Here is an 18,461-nt window from a genome sequence, read left to right on the forward strand (position 1 = left end):
CAGGCATCCAATACCCATATCCCACAGCTGTGAAGTCAGAAATCCTAATTAAGGCTTGTGCAGCAAAGCTTACTGGAACAAGTCAGGGTGGAAAAATTACATTTAAAATTTCCATGACTTTTAGAATATTCTCTGCCTATTAGAAGGCAAAATTAGTACATTCGTTGCAATGAAGACTGAAGGGTGCTTCCCTTTTGGTCGCTACTGCTCCCTCTTCTGGATATTGGTACAACATCTGGCTTTCTGCACTGTAGCAGGATAAACTTTTGGGTTGCATTTACCAGGCTGTGAGGCGTCCTCTGGCCAGTGAGGGGAGCTATTGGACCGGTACAGGAGTTAGCTGAGCTCTACAGCACACTGCTTGCAAGAGGCCTTCCCTGCCTCATGGCCTTCCCTAAGTGCTACAAGAGGTCCCTGTGTTAAGAAAGGGATTTAAAGGAATTAGTGACAGCGATTGTAAGTTACACGGTCATATGCACAAGCATCACTACAGAGACATTCTACACGCAATCATTTTTAGCTGAGTCTGAAGAGTTTATTGCCTTCTCTGCTTCATGGAGAACGTAGCATGTTTCTTCAGCACACCTTTTGAAGCGCATCGAGCATGGCTGAGTGTGTTGTATCTCTACTGTTAGTCCACTTCTCAGGACCAAATCATCAATTGTTCCAAGGTAATTAGTTACTTCTTGTCTTGCAGTCCTTGGACACCAATGCTTATGTTCACTAATTTTCTCCTTTCAGTACAGGCAGCAATTCACCGTTGTCTTTCAGTTCCTAAAAATAAGAAAATAAGAAAGAAAGAAAGAAAGAAAGAAAGAAAGAAAGAAAGAAAGAAAGAAAGAAAGAAAGAAAGAAAGAAAGAAAGAAAGAAAGAAAGAAAAGAGAAAAGAAAAGAAAGAAAAGGAAGGGAGGGAGGAAAAAAGCATGCATGAGAGAAAGTATATGGTCACACAAAGGAAAAAGCACCTAAGCAACAAGGTTTTTACCTGTATCTAACACCAAAAAGACACACACTCAATTAAACCTACAGGCTTTCAACATGCCAGCATTCTTATACCATAAAATAGAATACAAGGTGCAGGAGTTGAACACTGGCCTAACAGTCAAGGCCCTAATTCAAGTCTCTCTTTGCCCTCCTCTCTCTGCACAAGTAAAACTGAACATAAATTGTAGGTTAGAATTTATTTTAAAACTAAATAGAGTCACCTTTTTGTATTCATGGAGACTGACTTCAGGCTCATTCCTTACAGATGATAATATGTAGAAGACACAGTGCACACCACTCCCATGCTAAACTATAATGTGAATGTTGCTTGGAAAATAATGACAAGGAAAACGCTGGTACAGTGTTAGGAGCATGGAGGTCCTTGCATCCACAGATCTCCAGGGAAACTGGGAATGTTAAGTACACAGGACTATCATTTCAAAGGAAAATATGTAAAACCTGTTCTTACATCCAGAAGCTGAGAATGGGAGGCTATTAATAAATAGCCTGGTGATCTGCAATATCTGTTGATTTAGACCATACCAAGCTTCGTCAAGCTTCTACACCTAAGACTGAGAACATCTAATAGTTAAGTGACCCTCACATTACCTGTAAAGCCAGAGGCTCCTCCAAGCTCCCACAGCCAGGCCCAGAGGTGGCTAATGGCCCAAAGTGCCTCCACAGCATCCAGGCAAGATCTTTCCTTAGGCTGTTAGCTAATAGAGGTTGCCTATGTCTATAACCTATCTGGCTGGAAGAAACCTCATGGACTTTGAGTTGAGTTTCTTTTGCACTGGGAATTATATTGTATTGGGAAACGTTTTTCTAATTTATATTGGGATTAACTATGCTGGCAATAAACTGCCTGGCATCAGATTCCCGAAGTTTGATCCAGGTTGACGAAAGTCAGTCTGAACAGGTCTCATTCTCCCTCTCCGGGTTTATTCTTCTCCTGACGTAACACCTGCAGGGACCACTCACTTCATGTTCACTATAGACTGAAACAAAACATTGTTTTGCTATGGAATCTCTGGGTGTCCTAGGACTCACTAAGCAGCCAACTTACGGAAATCTTCCTGCCTTTGTGTGTCCAATGTTGGGATTAAAGGCATGTACGGACTACCAAGTCTTGCTTCTACAAATTAAAACACATATACGTATTTTTTTATCTTCAGTGGTTAAATCTGCACATACAGAACTCACAAATGGAAGGAAGAGCTGGCAAACAATCTCAGGACAAAGTTAAAAGGGTGTTCTAAACCAATAGATAGATCAGTGAACACAAAAACACTAAGCCCAGGTAGCCGTAACTCACCACTCAGGTAGCCTTCAGTAGCATCGGGTCTTTCATGTTTTTTCCTACACAAGCTAGCACTCTGCTGCATCATAGTTCATTCTTCTGATCTCCAGATTTACACCTAAGCTATGGTGGGAAGTGGATGAACTCTACATAGGAATTCTTCCCTCTGAGACTCCTGGAGAGCTGCCCTCTCCTCTGTGGGCAGGCAGTGCACACATCTTCTCTAGGCATTTTACACTCAGCCCAGGGCCCCAAGTCTAATGGCTCCTCAGTCCATCTACAGCCTGTCAGGGGCTGCCTTTTCCAGGGTCTCAGAATGAACAAGTCATTGAGTTACTAAGTCAACAAAAAGTACCAGTGCTCTAACAGAAGCCAATCAGAATTATCCTATGGAATGTGTATTAATGAACAGATGAAAAACTGCACCCTGCAGGAAACACAAAGTGACAGTCCCCCCAAACTGTGACACAATGTTCACACAGTGTAGGAGCAGCAGCACCAACTTGCAAATGCATGTGTTCTGTACAGGAATCATAAAGTCATACAGTTCCCAAGAGGTTTCAACGACTTCCTGGCCTCCTGAGACCCTTTGCTTGGCTAAGGCCCGCGTGGCCCGTGAATCATTCAGACAAGAACAAGCTCAAGAGCATCTCAGATCTAAAGACAGTCTGTGACTTAATGTCTACCTGCATGTGACATGTGTGCACCCAGATATGAAAGGAGCACGTGCACACTTACCTTGTTGCTTCAGGGCTCCTAAAAGCTGCAGTGCTTTCTTTTCTCCATGAATGTGACCATTTACTAAGAAAACTACATCTCTACCTTATTCTTGCCCATACCTTGTTGTCAAAGTGCCATCAAACTCTGCACTTGATAGGAAATAAAGCCTGCCCTGCAAAAGCAGGGCACAGCAGCCCAGTAACTGCCTTTAGCCCTGAGTTCATTGATGGTCCAGAGATTGAGTTTGTCCATATTAAGAAAGCCTGTTTTTAAAGCTTTTATTGTATAATGTTAACTATGTTTTAAATGTTTTTTTTTTTCCACTTAAAACTCAGAGAAGCAATCAGAAGGCAGAGGGCCCTATCCTGCCTGGAGGAGGAGCTGCCCCAACATCTGCTGGTTACACCCTCAACACACTGGGCAAGGTGGAGAGCAGTGGGGTAGAGAAGGGCCACGAAAGCTGCAATTTACAGCAACCAACATAGCTAGTTACTAGTAGATAAGACCACCTTGTAGCACATTTCAAAATGTCACGTCCATTGCCAGGTATTGGCGGCGTATGTCTCCACTTAAGTGGCAGAGGTAGGCAATCTCTGAGTTAGACACCAGCCTGGACTACAGAAGGAGTTCCAGGACAGCCAAGGCTACACAGAGAAATTCTGTCTTGAAAAACTAAAAGGAAATGCCAGGCCCATTTAAAAGACAAAAGAACTAAGTTTTTTAACTGTCTAATAACCATTACCAAGTTCCTAAAATAAACAGAGCATCAGGAAGGATTTGAAGTAATAATGTAGGGCCAGCTTTGATGGCTCATACCCGTAATCTCAGAACTGGGAAGGCTGAGACAGACCATGATCTCCTAGTCTTCATCCTCACGCCTGCACGTTAAGGGTGGTTAAGGGAAAAGGAAAATGACCCAGAGAAACAATTACAACTAACAAAAAATAAAAATACAGTAAGAATTTTAGAGCAGAGAAATGTTCCCAGCAGGAGAAATACACATTTACAAAAGAAGTTGGGCCCCAAAGGATGGAGATAAAAAGATCTAAATACGGAAGATACAAGAAAACCTAAAGTTTCGGGAACCAGGCAAAGATGGACTGACAGACAAGAAAACAGGGAAGGAAGCTGTGCAGTAGTTAGCACAGCAGGTCCTCTGAGGTCATCTGGACACTCAGCTAGAGCGTTTCCCTCTCCCTGGGAGCTGGCAGCATTCAAAGGCTTTGAAGACACTCAGAGGCGACGCATGCACTGGCAAGCTGGGTGTAAGGCTGGAGAGGAGGAGCCCCACAGCACCCCAGCTGGATGTTCAAACATGACAAGTACTTCAGTTCTTGAGAACAGCAATGAAAAGCTCTTACCTTGACAATATCCAATCCTCCAACAAGATCCCCTCTCACATACAGCTGAGGGTAGGTTGGCCAATTTGAGAACGTTTTTAATCCCTGACGCACCTAAAGGAACAACAGAAATCCTGAATCCTTCCCATCAGACCCTTTGAACAAAGCTAAAACATGGGATAAAACAGAAAACCTAGCCGGGCGTGGTGGTGCACGCCTTTAATCCCAGCACTCGGGAGGCAGAGGCAGGTGGATTTCTGAGTTCGAGGCCAGCCTGGTCTACAGAGTGAGTTCCAGGACAGCTGGGGCTACACAGAGAAACCCTGTCTTGGAAAACCAAAAAACAAAAACCAGAAAAAAAAAAAAAAAAAAAGAGAGAGAGAGAGAAACAGAAAACCTAGAACTTACTTCTTCATCCTCCAGTATATCAAAAGTTTCATATTCAACCCTGCAAAAGGAGAAAGCATTTTTATTAGGTGTTCATTTTAAACAAAACCATAAAATCTATATAGTGTTTTTAATACAGTCAAGAAAAGCAGCCCATCGCTAACACACTTCCTCTAGGAAGCCTGCTGTAAAGCCATAGGGACGACCTTTAGTCTCAGGCTTGTTGTTCTAGACAAAATCACTCCGTCTTTCAATGGGCAACACTAGCTACAGTGGGGCGTGACAGATTTCTCTTAAGCACAGTAGAAGACCAAGATATCTGTGTGTCAGTCAGAGGACAACTTGTAGAAGCAGTCAACTCTCTCCTTCCACTACTTGGATCACACTCAGAGCATCAGTCCTGGGGATGGATAAGCACCTATCCCTCCACACCAGCCTGCTGGACCCCAATCTTGCTTTAAACAGAAGAGCCACTTTTTAAAGGTCACATTCAGACTGTGCTGCATAACTGCCTTCCACCCTGCAACTTCAGATCTGAACAGGCTATCTATTCAAAGTATGATCAGAACACATATTGTAATTTGAAAAGCAATCATGAAACAAGAGAAACCAAACATTTGAAAAAATGTCCAAAAGAACATATACTAAACAGCTCCACATAGATGGATTTGGTTCAAAGCACAAAAATCAATCAGGGAGTCCCCACCGGACATCTCTAGCCCAGCAGCTCCAACACAGGAGCAGAGACTTAAACAGCTCACCATACTCCACACAAAGCAGGCCAGAGGCCTCAGGTCCTCCAGGACCTGAGTTACAGGCAGCTCTGAGATGCCTGATATGGATGCTGGGAACCAACTCTCATCTTCTTAAAGAGCAGAACACACTAAATCATTGAGCCATCTTCCTAGCTCTGAAAGCAAAGGCTTCAGAAAAATGCTAGATTATGTGATTGTCTCCCTGCACTTTTTTATGCATGTTGAGAACAAGGGCCAGAAAAGTCCTTTTTGGTCAAAGTTAAAGCATTCAAAATACACTACAAAAATTAGAAATGTGTGTCAATAAATGAGTATTATGCAAATATGTGTAAACATTAGAACTGTGAAGTATCAGTACCAGAATGGAACACAAGATTTACATACCCAGTACTATTCAGTATTTCCAGAATTTGTTTGCTGAATCCACATTTTGCTTCCTGAATTAAAAAAAAAAAAAAAAAAAAAAGTACATTGTACATTTTTTCCACAGACCCAGTGAGTGTGGCCATGGCGAATGCTCAAGTCAGCACCCCAACCTCTCTGTGGACCCAGCTCCTGTGCTTCTTCCATCCCCTCTGACATCATCCCAAACAACCTTTGACTTTGGCTTTAACCTTTTAAGTTGAGTGACATGCAGCAGCTTAAAATCTTTGTGGCCAGGATGGTCCCCTAAATAAAACATAGATCATCTACACAGAATCACCAGCCTTTTTCTTGCTCTAAGCAAAGAGATAGAACACGGTTAAGCCAGATCTTGGCGCTGTGGCATCAGCTACTGGAAGTGATTGAAATCCTCTGCTTTATTCCAGGGCAGATCCCCAAGCCCCAGCTATCCTGGGAGAAAAGACTGACAATACACAACAACTTAAGAGCTCCCAGGACACCATTTCCAAGACATACAAATTCTTCCTAGACAGGCACAAGAAATGTGGAGAATAAAGTCTGCTTTCAACAGTCACAGAGCAAGAGTACACTTCATCATTACTGTAAGTCATTAATTAACACTGTGCACTGTCCCAGTTAGAGTCTAGGTCCTAACACAGTGGTATCTGCATGCTAAATTTATATTAATGTCTTCCTTATTACTTCATCACACTGGCTACATTAACTAATTACTTGTTTTAACTAATGGCCTTCATTGTGTTGATACCATGGCAACCCTTACAACAACCTGATGGTAAAACAGTCCTATGGCATTAACAGATCCATTCACAAGAAGGCACAATGAAGGCAAGGGCCTCTGTGGCGTTGCCTGCCCAGGGTGGCTTGTACATGGGCAGCTCCCTCACTCCACTGCCTCACCCTTCTGAGATTTAGTCTCCTTATCCTGAGAGGAAAGCAAACTGCACAGCTTTGCCTGCCTGAAGTTAAACAGCTGAAACAACTGTTAACTGCAAAATGTAAGAGAAATGACAGGACTAGCTTTTTGAAATTACCAATCTAATCCCAACACGGAGAGAATCAGCTTTCACCACTTAACAAGTGCAAGGGGGCCTATCAAACTAATTCAGTACCTACGTCCATCGGACTCCAAGAACCAATCATGTCACCTCAGAGCATGGGGGCCACTGTCAGGTTTACTTCTTACTTTCTGGACCTAAGGACAAGAACCTCAGGACTACCAGGGATGGACATCTGCCCACAGCCCACATCCTCAAAACAGGTACTGGCTAAGTGCTAGCAGCGGTGACCACTTCAGCTGACAAAGTTTGGCAGCAGAAAGACATGCACCCTGCTGAGATGCTGATGATAAAGTCAAGCAAAATGGAGATTACTTTGTTTGATCTCCATAAGTACCAATTAAGGCCTGGATAACTTCCTGATACTACTACAGCTTCATTAGCTAAACTAGAAAAAAAGACTTAACTGTCCCCTTGCTGCAGATGTTAACATCAAAAGAAATTACAAATAAAACTGTTTTTGAGTTCTTTACCTGTTTGTTTCCTTTCATAAAGAGCATCACGGAAGCTTTATTGGTCAGCACTTTGAGCCTAAAGAGAGAAAATTGATATAAAATGGCTCAGCTCAATTATTAAACACCACTTCTGCTCTGCTTCCTGAGTAGCAGGCATATCTGAGGGATAGCAGGATGACGGCTCACAGCTTTGAGTGGTACTAAACAAGCAAAAGCATTGACACTTTCCTTTATTTCATTCTCTCCCTGAGCCACTGTAAAACATAATATGGCTTTTTAAGGCAACGAATGTTCTTTCAAGTTGCAATTTAAGCCCATCAACTTGTAGTACTAAAAAAATAATAATAACCAATTCAGCAAGGAATTATTCGATGGGGGGCCTGTATAGTGAGCCATCTACCAGTTCCCCAAATGAAGCAGTGAGCACTTCCCATCACGATGTACATAATGCTCTTCACACCAGAGCAGGGCAGTGAGCCTAAGAAAGCAAAATCTTAGTCCTCCACCCACCACTAACCACGAAAAATCAACACTTCTCATTTTAACTTTATATGTCACTGTCAAAAAGCGCAATCTAACTTGCTCTCTATCAGGATTGTTAATAACCTAAATTTGGAACAAAGTTTAGTCACAAATCTTTAGAAAAAAAATCAGTGTATAGATAATGGGTCTTATCATTTTTCTCTTCTCTCTTCTCATCTGTGGAGGCAGCACGAGTGAAAATCGTGTAGAAGCAAGCTGACGCTGGTCAGGTGTGCCGATCCCAGAGGCCCAGCCCACTCACCAGAGGATATAACCACCTAGATCCATGCATCACAGGCCACTCAGCTGTCAAAATACTCATCATGTCACTAGAGAAGAGCTCTTTAGATTACTACCTGAAACATACAACTCTATGCTGTATGTATCTGTGCATGCCTGAAGCGGGGAAAGCTGTAAACAGCACTTTAAGAAAGAAGATCTGAGGAAGACACGGCAACAGCAGCAAGGACAATCCGGGGGATGAGATGCAGAGCCACCCTAAGAAGCAGCACAGCCTTGGGGGGGGAGGGGGGCGGGGGGGGGGAAGCAAGAACATCATGGGCCATGATAAAGACCACAAAGGGGCCCATGTGGTATCCACAACACCACTATCTTCTCACCACTACAAAAGGGTGCAGACCAATGGCATTGGGCCAGCATGACATCTATAGAATACTGTTCCTAAGGAATACTTGGATTAAGTACAGACAAATGATCTTTATTAAATATTTGTAGAAATTCTCAAAATGTGAAATAGCAAGCAAATTACAAACTCAAGGCCCAACTAACAGTTGTTGAGCTCTGATGCATTTCAAGATAAATTATGTTTAATTAATATAAAAATGTGAATTAATAATTCACATTTATTACAACAGAACCTCCTTCATATATCCCTCTACAACAAAATCCACCATTTCTACACGACTTCTAAAGCAGGCTGTCATCTCTCATAAATAGAAAGATGGTTTCACAGCTCCAGAGTCGGCCTGAGTTTTGTGACTATGACTCAGAGAAGCCTCTGAGAACCCTAGCTTTTCCCATTAAACTCTCACCACATTTAGGGACTGAGCTGCACACAAAAACACAGAGGTACTATGCTCATACAAAAGAGCAAGAACCAAATAGGACGCTGGACCCACTGACAGTGACATTTCTACAGCAGCAAGTCTACTTACTCTTCATAAGTGCTAAATCAGGTAAAACATCTCCAGTCCAAACGAGAGCATCCAGAGTCTGCAAAACCAGGTACTGAGGAACACCACAGTATGACCCAAATAGGCAAACACTAACTAAATGTCTGGTGTCTACTCAGAAAGAACAACACACTAGCAGGGTGTCTAGACAAGATGTTAAGATAGATAGATAGATAGATAGATAGATAGATAGATAGATAGATAGATAGACAGACAGACAGACAGACAGACAGACAGACAGACAGACAGACAGATAGATAGATAGATGTAAGATGCACAGAGCACCCTGCTGCCACATTCCCATCACTTACCTTTCCTCTAACTTGGGGGCTTTGGGACAGATTGTATCCAGCTCTTCTGAGGCTTCCAGTTCCTGAAAGAAGCACATTGTGACTACGTAAACCACCTTGACCACCCCCACTGTGCGACACTGACAAATGTCTATCAGAAATACTAAGTTTGTTAGTAAACCCCGAGGTACAATATGAAATATGTGCTTTCAATTTATTACAACACTTTTAGGAAAGTGTGCTCTAAACAAATTGTCTGTATAAAGAATCTAACCTTAATTATGTCAAGTCCTCCTATTAGCTCTCCAGAAACATAGAGCTGAGGATAGGTGGGCCAATTAGAGTATGTTTTGAGCCCCTGTCGAACTTCTTCATCTGAGAAGATATCAAAACTGCTGAACTGAATATTGTGTCTGTGAAGGATTTCCACCATCTGCTTGCTGAAACCTGCAACAGAACAAGGAATAGATGCAGCATCTCTCACATACACCCAGTGTCCAGGGCACAGAAATGCCACCTCGCCCGCACAGTGACTGAATCAGCATAACTGGATAATGTAAGATGAAAATAAATGCTAAAAATTCGCTTGACCTAGAGTCTCACACAGCACAATTACAGCAAAGTGTGTGTTTATCAAAGCTGCCCTTTAATTGGGGACACAGCATTAGTCAAAGAGCAGAACCATGAAAGCCTACCACAGGCTCCACCCTGACAGTGACAAAGGTCTCTATGGCTGCTCCCTCTCCCTTCAAGAAACTGACCAGGAGCCTGAAACAGCAGTTTTAACCACTGCTTGACCACAGTGAGACCCAGTGCAGTCCTTCCTACCACTCCAGTGAGCCTGTATACACTTCTGCAGGCGCTTCTCATCTCCACCTCTGAGCAGGATGGATGGCACGCAGAACCACAAGTGCTCTCTTTGGGTCTGAAGTCAGCAGCCAGTGTTCAAGCTATCTTTGTTGTTACATGAATCACCTATAGACTGATGTCACTCCACCTCAGCCTTTGTTGAAACTATTTACATTCCCTTTAGTGTGCAGGATGATGATTCTCTTTGAAGGTACACTATAATGACAAATCTGTCCCAGGGGTTTAGAATTTGGTGAAGCCATCTTCTGCCAGGGTTCACATCACTCTTATGAACCTATCTGTCCAGGCTGAGAAAGGTCACTTTTCTTCCCAGATGGTAATTCTTACCAATTAACACCTCCAAGTCGGAACCACTTTCCTCTTTCTCACTTCAGCTTTCTTTGAAAGATACTCTTAATCCACTGGACTGTAAACTACTCGTCCTTTAAGATTTCCCCACATCAGCAGTTATTTTCAAATAAAAACAAATCATGAAATTCAGTATAAGAGGAGCTGCAATGGTCTTACCTGACGTCACCCAAAAGTACACTTACTATTAAGAACATGGGCCTAGAGCTGAGCTCCGAACGCTGCTCTGCTGCTCTGCAGTGGCTGAGATGAGGCACTAGGAGAGTGTACAGCACACAAGCTGCTTTTCCTCCAGCTGAAGTGTGTGTTCATGCACAGCCTCAAGTCAAACACTGTTTCTGAATGCTTTCACTCATCTGGGAGTTCATTAGTAAACAGCTAACGGCTGACTGCTGATGGTTATTCTGTTCCCAACATATTAGCTCGTTTCTACTGTAACTGGCTGAGAAAAGGCTTTATTTTGGCTTTAGGCAATTACATGCAGACTAGAAAGATTGATTGGTAGGGTTTCATTTTTAAGGGTTAAAGTGGCAGACTGGAAATGTTATGCTTAAGGATAAAGTTAGTAATAAGGCTTTATTCTAATAACAAAATATTTATACACTCCTGAAGAAAAATGCAAGCATGTAACAGAAGCACTTAAAAGTTTTAAAAAAAAAATCTCATTTACCACAAAATCACCATTTCTATGTGCAGTCATTTCCACTTGTGACATGAGTAATAAGCCTAACTGCCACATTTAATAACTACCTAAAAGACCCTAAGAGTATTTCTACACTTGTGCTTTGCATCCGACTCCCAAAGCTCCCACAGCAAACATCTACCAGAGCTTTACCCACAATAGCTGGGAGTCCCCCCAAAACCTCATTACCCTGCTAAAGAACCTCAATGATTCAGAAAACTTCCTGGAAAGTAAGCAAGCTCTCTTCCTATTCTTCTGAGAAGCCAGAAGACAGGCGACCCGGGGCTGTGCTTCTAAGTCACCATAAACTCTGCGGACGGAATCCAGAGAGCAGAAGGGGCAGCTGTGGCCTCTACTGTTCTAGAACAGACAGGCTCTGGAAACGGTTTCCCACTTTCTTGGATATGAAGTACAAATGTTATTTAAGTTTCCGGGGTAACACAAAGCAAGGCCAGGGCCACCGACTCAAATGCAAGTGTAGCCCTGCTCCACAACAGATGCTGAGATGGGAGCAAAGCAGTTTGAGTGGCAGAGTGCTCTCAAAACCAACCCTGCTGCATGTGAGAAACGTCTTCATTTCAGAGATGACCTGTGTTTTATGAAGGGGCTAGCACACACTCTTCACTGGAGTGTCAATATGGAAGAGATCGTTCCATACTAGGCAGCTCAGCAGCCAGAACAGAAGTGAAGCCACACACCTTTGCTCTGTGTGCCAGGAAGGAAGACACATAAAAAGAAACTAAGTATCAGGGGAAAAGGCGCAGAACTTCTAGAAAACACAAAGGCAGCACCCAAGAAGAACTAGCAGCTAAATCTTTATGCATTTAACAATCTCTTTACCTTTTTTTTTCATTATCTAAATGCTTAAATATCTTGTTTTTCATTGCTCTAAAATATCTAAATTTTCTTTTTATTCTATTTGTAGTCTGACTGTCACAACATAAAAAAACCTCAATAGGTCAGAAATTCAGTTTAGAGAAATACACTATTTCTAAATAAGTCAAATTCAGAAAGACAAGGAACATATTTCCTTTGTATACAGAAACTAGATTTAGAATTGTATATGAGCACCTGTGTGTGTGTGCGCGCGTGTGTGCACACACATGCATCCACATGCATAGGGAATGTCACAATTCTGAAAAGTAAGGGAGGAAAAGAGGCGCTAGCTCTGACAAGGGAAGCAGAGGGTGAAACACAGGCAACAGGAGAGCAGCAGAGAGCTGCAAAGGAGGAACTGGACGAGGCTTGAGATAGCATGGGGGAGGGGCAAAGCTCCTCTCTCAGTCCAATGTACACGAACCTAAAAGTTAATTTCTAAAAATGACTACTTCTGTTTGCCACTGATGTTTGAAAACTTAGAAAGCCCCTGCACTGAAAGACCTGTGGTGACAAGCCCCAGCCAGCACCCTCCAGAGCAGCTGAAAGCCAAGGCACTTCTAGTACCTGACTTGTACCTAGTTCCTGAGCAGGGCCAACTCCAATGGCAGGGCTGAAGCCAGTAAGTGACACAAGCACCCCACCTCTGCTGCCTGGTAACACGATGCCAGCCAATTTTGCCTCCTGCCAATATCACTAGCTGATCAGCAGAGATTTACAGAGTGGTACTGTTGAGTTTCAAAAAAGAATAGGGTATTGCACAGACAGTTTGCTATGTATAACCTGCCATGGAGGCTTTTACTGTTTTACAGGCCTTCCTACTGCCCTTTAGACTGGAATAAGAAACGTCCTCATCTAGACAAGATGAAGCACCAGAGAGGGCAAGAATTCCAACCCTCACTAAAAATAAAGTATCAGGGGCTGGAGAGATGGGTCAGTGGTTGGGAGCACTGACTGCTCTTCGAGAGGTCCTGAGTTCAATTCCCAGCCACCACATGGTGGCTCAGAACACCTGTAATGGGTTCTGATACTCACATACATAAAATAAATTTAAAAATAAAAATAAAAATAAAGTAACAAAAAAGCACCATGAAGACTGTCTGCTCCCTGTCACTACTTCACTCAAGGGCAGACCCAGGAAGCTTTGCAAGGCTGACTCAAAAAGACACTGCCTGGGCAACCTTTCAGACAGAAAGGAATTACTTCTTCATCTTTTTAATAGAACGTAACAAGATCCTTTACTGTTAATGAAATAAACTGTTTCCTGACCACAGAGAGAGAGAGAAAGAAAAAGGAAGCATAGAGCCCACTCAGAATGGCAGCACAGCTCTCACCAGTCACACTGGACACAGTAATCCTGTCAACAGCATCCCCAACTCTACTGCCACCATCTTAATAAATCCCCTCTAGTGCAGCTGAAATAAATAAACACCCTTAGAGTCTCAGCAGAATCATCAAAAGGCATTAAAAACTCAATTATGTCGCATAATAATGTTGTAGTAGACACAGTCAAAAGAAAACAACATAAGCTCAATCCCAGGGGGTAAAGGGCAGATAATTACAGAACTTACATAAGGGTAAAAGTCTAAGCCAGACTCAGTGATCTGTGATCTACTAACAGCTATCCACTGCAAGTGACAGCAGTCATCACGCAAGAACAAGAGGGGAAGCAGGAAGACAGAGCAGGCTCAGGCCTAATGAGAAAGCCCTCAAGCTGTTAAATTATGAAATCTAAACAAGAAGATGAGAAAGAGGCTGCCAAGAAAGAAAACTGTTCAGAGCAAACTACACAAGCCAGAGATGCTGAGGAGATAAAAGTGCTTCGACACAACCCTCAAGACTGGAGTTGTATCCCAGCATGCACATAACCACCCGAGTCAGTACACAATTCTAACTCCAGCTCCCAGAGGATGGAGACGGGAATAGGACTGGGCCTTGCCAGCCTCGCAGGTTCAAGACATTGCTTCAAATGATGGGTGGAAACTGACAAAGAACCTCCCATGTCCTCTGTGGCATGCGCAGCCTGACAGACTGGGCTGGAGGGATGACCAGAGGTTAAGAGTGCTTGTACTAGCTGTTCTTGCGAGGACTGGTTTCACTCTCAGCACGCATGTTGGGAAGCTCACAACTGCCTCTACGTGCAGATCTAGAGAATCCAACATCATCTTCTAGCCTCTATGGGCCTACATGCTATGCTCACATACAAAGAGACACATATACATACAAAGACGTGTACATATACACACACACACACACACACACACACCTTTTTAAAAAACCTATATAGGCCAAAGACCCATTAATAGAGACGCAATATGACAGATAGCTGGAACCTAATCCCTCCCCCAGCTCAACTACCACATGAGCAAGTTATCTTTGTACGTGATGACTCCGACTCCGACAGGAAACAGAGAAAGCCCGAACCCAGTTATTTCCAAAGACCCGCTCCCTCCCGCTCCCTCTGGCTCCCATGTCCTCCGTATACAGACACTGACAGCTATCGATGACTGGCATGACACGGGGAGGTGTGACCAGCCTAACTACGCACATCAACAGCACCCATGCAGGCAAGGGGATTCTGTTCCAATCATCAGGATCAGCTTCTTACCACAGCGTGGTTCTTGAGGTGTCCCCTTCATGAACAGCATGCAGGGGGCAGCATGAGTCAGCTTTTTCAGGCGAAGGCTGAGGTCTTCTTTAAGATGGTCACTAGCACTAGGAGGAAAGGCTCCGCTGGACACGTGTCGCTGGACTTTTTTGGTCAACTCTGGGGCGTGTGCACCATCTAACCGGTCGACTTTCTGAGAATTCTGAAGTTTGAAATGTCATTTAGAATAAAGTGGCATTTCTTCACCTTCATCTATACTTTAGATTCCAAGGTTACGGAAAGTACCTAAAGCTCTAGCCCGTATTTAAGGCATCCCTGTGAGCGACAGTGAGAGGGCATGATTAGCGACTGCTTGCACTGCTTCTCACTTAGAAACACTCATTTTGGAGCATGCTGGGGAAGCAGACATCTCACAGTAATCCCAGCTTGAATAGACCTACTGAACACAAATGAAGTTCTGGAGAGCTGTGGTGAGTGGTAATAATACCCGGGGGTGCCCTGAAGCACAGATTTGCACTCGATTCCCAAGGAGTCATTAATCAACTAGAACCAGCCAGATGTCTCCTCACGTCCAGGCACATGTCCTCAATAACCCACTTCAAACCTGGGTCTGCAGGAGAAGGCTGGCCAGGAGGCCCCAGTTCTAGCCGTGGGCTGCCCACTGCCCATGGCAAGCAACCAGCACGGTCTTCATCGGTGCAAAAAAAAAAAAAAAAAAAAAGAGAGTACCAGAGAAAGGTACAAGGCCAGGAGCAACCAAGGAGGTTAGGAGAGGATAAAAGAATCAAAATATACAGTCCCAGGAGCCTCCTGATAGACCATCTCTGGTGCCTCTTTCATCCTTACCTTGAAGAACAGGAAGGTGGGAACAGAGCTAATTTCATATTTTTCAGATACTTCAGGAACAGCTTCGGCTTCCAGCTTGAAAAATAAAAGAATCCAAGCTTCATTATTACTGGCCCTTTTTCTACTTTGATATGTAAATCAGTTTCACATGCACTGTCCCTTCAAGTCCATGGTATTTTAAGACTACAGGACAAAAGTTTATGACACATTTACATTTAAATGAGACTCACTGGGCTGGCATGTCATCCACGGAGTCTGCAGTGTCAAAACAGGTTCAGAGGTTTTTATTTTGTTGCACATTTCAAAAGATGCCTGGAGGCTGTGAATAAAATTTTTGGTGCACTAGTGACCTAGTAAATTTTCAATCATATGCAGCTACTACTATATTGAAATCCATAAATCACTGACCCCAGTTATGTCATGATTACAGTGCTTATTTTCTGCCCACAGCAATTCTTGCTGTTTGCTCTATTGACTAATTTCAAGAGGCAGTACATCATGACTGACAGTTGCAGCTTTCTGCAAATTATGAAGCAAAAAGGAGTATTTCTTCAATAAACTATTGATGTCTGATAAATTTTACTTTTAACCCCTGCTTGGCTGCTGGATACTATGCAAACAGTCTGCTGGGTTGCTTGCTTGCAGTCCAGTCTCTTCAAACATGTAAACTCATTTTGACTAAGATGACTGCATTTGGTCTGATCATTTCCTTGGGGCCCCTCATGGTATGATGTGGTGGTGTCTGGCACATGGGTTTCGAACAGATTTAGAAACACAATTTCCAGATAATTAGAACACAATTACTGTAAAATATTTACGTAGGTCTTTATAAATATACTTTGAGGGAAAACCAAGATATATTATATTTTTCTCTCATAGGACTGTCAATTTAATATAAACTTTGAAACCAATAAAAACTTGTATTCACATTATACCTATAGGAAATAAAACTTATTGATAAATTATATTGTTAAATGTGTTTAAAAATATATATACTGAATTTCTCTAAGAGGGAAAGATTTCCACTGGGCTTGAAATGTGATTTTTGTCTCTGCTATACTAGTCAGGCTACCTGTGATGTCCTGGCAGGCAGAGGCACTGTCCTGCTGCAGTCTCATGAGGCCTGACCCAGGGTCTCACCTTTTCTCAGGCTTTGTTTGTAAGGATACTTTTAGTGCCTTCTGCAAAAGTGTTAATTGTTTCTATTTTTCAAGTGTACTTAAAGAGAGACCAGTCCGACACAACCATTTGAATGGACAGCTTTAGAAATGTATGTGCTATTTTTTCCATAGGCACAGATCCATAGGAAGACCAATGGTGGTTTATGATGTCACCCAGCAGTTCACTCTCTTCAACTCTGACCAGCTGAGCGCTGCTCAGAAAGAGACTCTACTTGCAATACAGCTGAGCAACACCTAGAAACATGTTCCTCCACCACAACAGACAACACCCTAACTCTTAACACAGGCCTACATATGTTCGCTCCATTTCTGCTGCCATTCTTGCCTAAGGATCAACTAAAAGTGCCTCCCCTCAAATCAGCTTCCAGAAGACTAGCTCTTCCTCACAGAGGTAACAGGGACACACAAACACACAGAAGAGGTGATGGGATTTCCACTACAGCCATAAAGTTCTCCAAAACATCACCATCTGATGTCTTAACACCTTTGTAGAGCTGGGATAGAGGCTCCCAGGATTTGTCTAGCATGCCTGTGGCCCTGGGTACGATCCCTAGCATCACAGAAAGCAATCTTTGCAGCACTCAAATTCTTTGAATATATGGCTCTAATAGAGTATAATGGTCTTAGTAATGAAAATAGGAAATACTTTTAAATGACCTTCATGTATGTACAAGAGCTCAAAGCTACCTTTCATGAACACCAGCTCCATACCATGAACCCTTCTACAAACGAGATGAATGAACTTGATAACCAACCTGTAAACAATCATTGTGGACATAGCTATAAGAGTTCCACCCAGCAAGAGGCAAACCAAGCAAGAAAGGCTCACCTGCCCTCAAACCCCAAGAGCACCACCCAACAGCATAAGGCCTCAACAGAACAAAAACGACAAAGGGAAAGTGAGTTCCTGCTCTCTTCTCAGGCTGGCACGCCTGTCTCCTCCCCTGGAGTAAGAGCCCCAGTTACTGCGTCTTTGTGCTCCTGCTCCGGAGCTCAAGCTCTGCACCATCAGCTCCTTGGGTCACAGGTCTCTGGCAGACCACACAACAGCACCCCTGCTTCTCCAGCTTCAAGAGACTTCTAAAGTTCTTCAAAGACGTGAGCAGATTCCTTCCTATAACAAATCTTACTTATCGCATCTCCATGTCCCACTGGCTGTTTCCCTGGACAAGCCTGGCTGACATAAAAGGTGGCGTGTGTGACATAATCAGATTCAGAGAAATAACGCAGCTCAGAAATGAAGTCTAAATATAAAATCTGTGCTTCTATCATTATGCCACATGCAGCTTTCTATTTGCTACAGTCAAAAGAAAGACTGCACTTTAGGGACTGGGCTGGTTTACCCACACTGCATTTTCACATTGTCTCTGCTGGGAACTGAGCCCTTCAGAGCCTTCTCATGGTGTGTCTGTGAGAAGGGGTAACAGGTGAGAACATGGAGGGCGGGCGGGGAGGGGGTTCTCACTCATCTGGGGAGGTATGAGATAGGGGTTCCCTATGTAGTCTTGGCTGCCTTAGAACAAATAGACTCAAACTCAGATCCTCTGAAGGCAGAGATCCAGACCCGTCTTCCTGAATGCTGGGACTAGAGGTGTGCGCCAACAAGCCCAGCAGGGTCCTCACTCTCAGACTTCATTTTACAC

At 43.3% G+C, this 18,461-nt stretch overlaps 1 protein-coding gene across 2 annotated transcripts in view; it reads right to left on the reverse strand.

Moving 5' to 3' along the window:
* Window positions 1-513: 513 nt before the first annotated feature.
* Window positions 514-18,461, reverse strand: part of Glrx3 (glutaredoxin 3) — a 28,966-nt gene continuing 11,018 nt past the window's right edge. The window contains exons 2-11 of one of the 2 annotated variants that reach the window (XM_021166422.3): window positions 15,868-15,956; window positions 15,638-15,712; window positions 14,792-14,993; window positions 9,682-9,854; window positions 9,429-9,490; window positions 7,421-7,478; window positions 5,872-5,924; window positions 4,754-4,793; window positions 4,367-4,459; window positions 514-774 (exon numbers count right to left, since the gene is read on the reverse strand). In XM_021166422.3, coding sequence (XP_021022081.1) covers window positions 724-774; window positions 4,367-4,459; window positions 4,754-4,793; window positions 5,872-5,924; window positions 7,421-7,478; window positions 9,429-9,490; window positions 9,682-9,854; window positions 14,792-14,831 — 570 coding nt within the window. In that variant the 5' untranslated portion in view covers window positions 14,832-14,993; window positions 15,638-15,712; window positions 15,868-15,956 and the 3' untranslated portion in view covers window positions 514-723. The remainder of the gene's footprint in view (window positions 775-4,366; window positions 4,460-4,753; window positions 4,794-5,871; window positions 5,925-7,420; window positions 7,479-9,428; window positions 9,491-9,681; window positions 9,855-14,791; window positions 14,994-15,637; window positions 15,713-15,867; window positions 15,957-18,461) is intronic. The other variant, XM_021166420.3, reaches the window with a different exon arrangement.

The sequence above is a fragment of the Mus caroli genome, unplaced genomic scaffold (assembly GCF_978045245.1).
Source record: "Mus caroli unplaced genomic scaffold, Mus_caroli_1 scaffold_8, whole genome shotgun sequence".
In the NCBI taxonomy this organism is placed as follows: domain Eukaryota; kingdom Metazoa; phylum Chordata; class Mammalia; order Rodentia; family Muridae; genus Mus; species Mus caroli.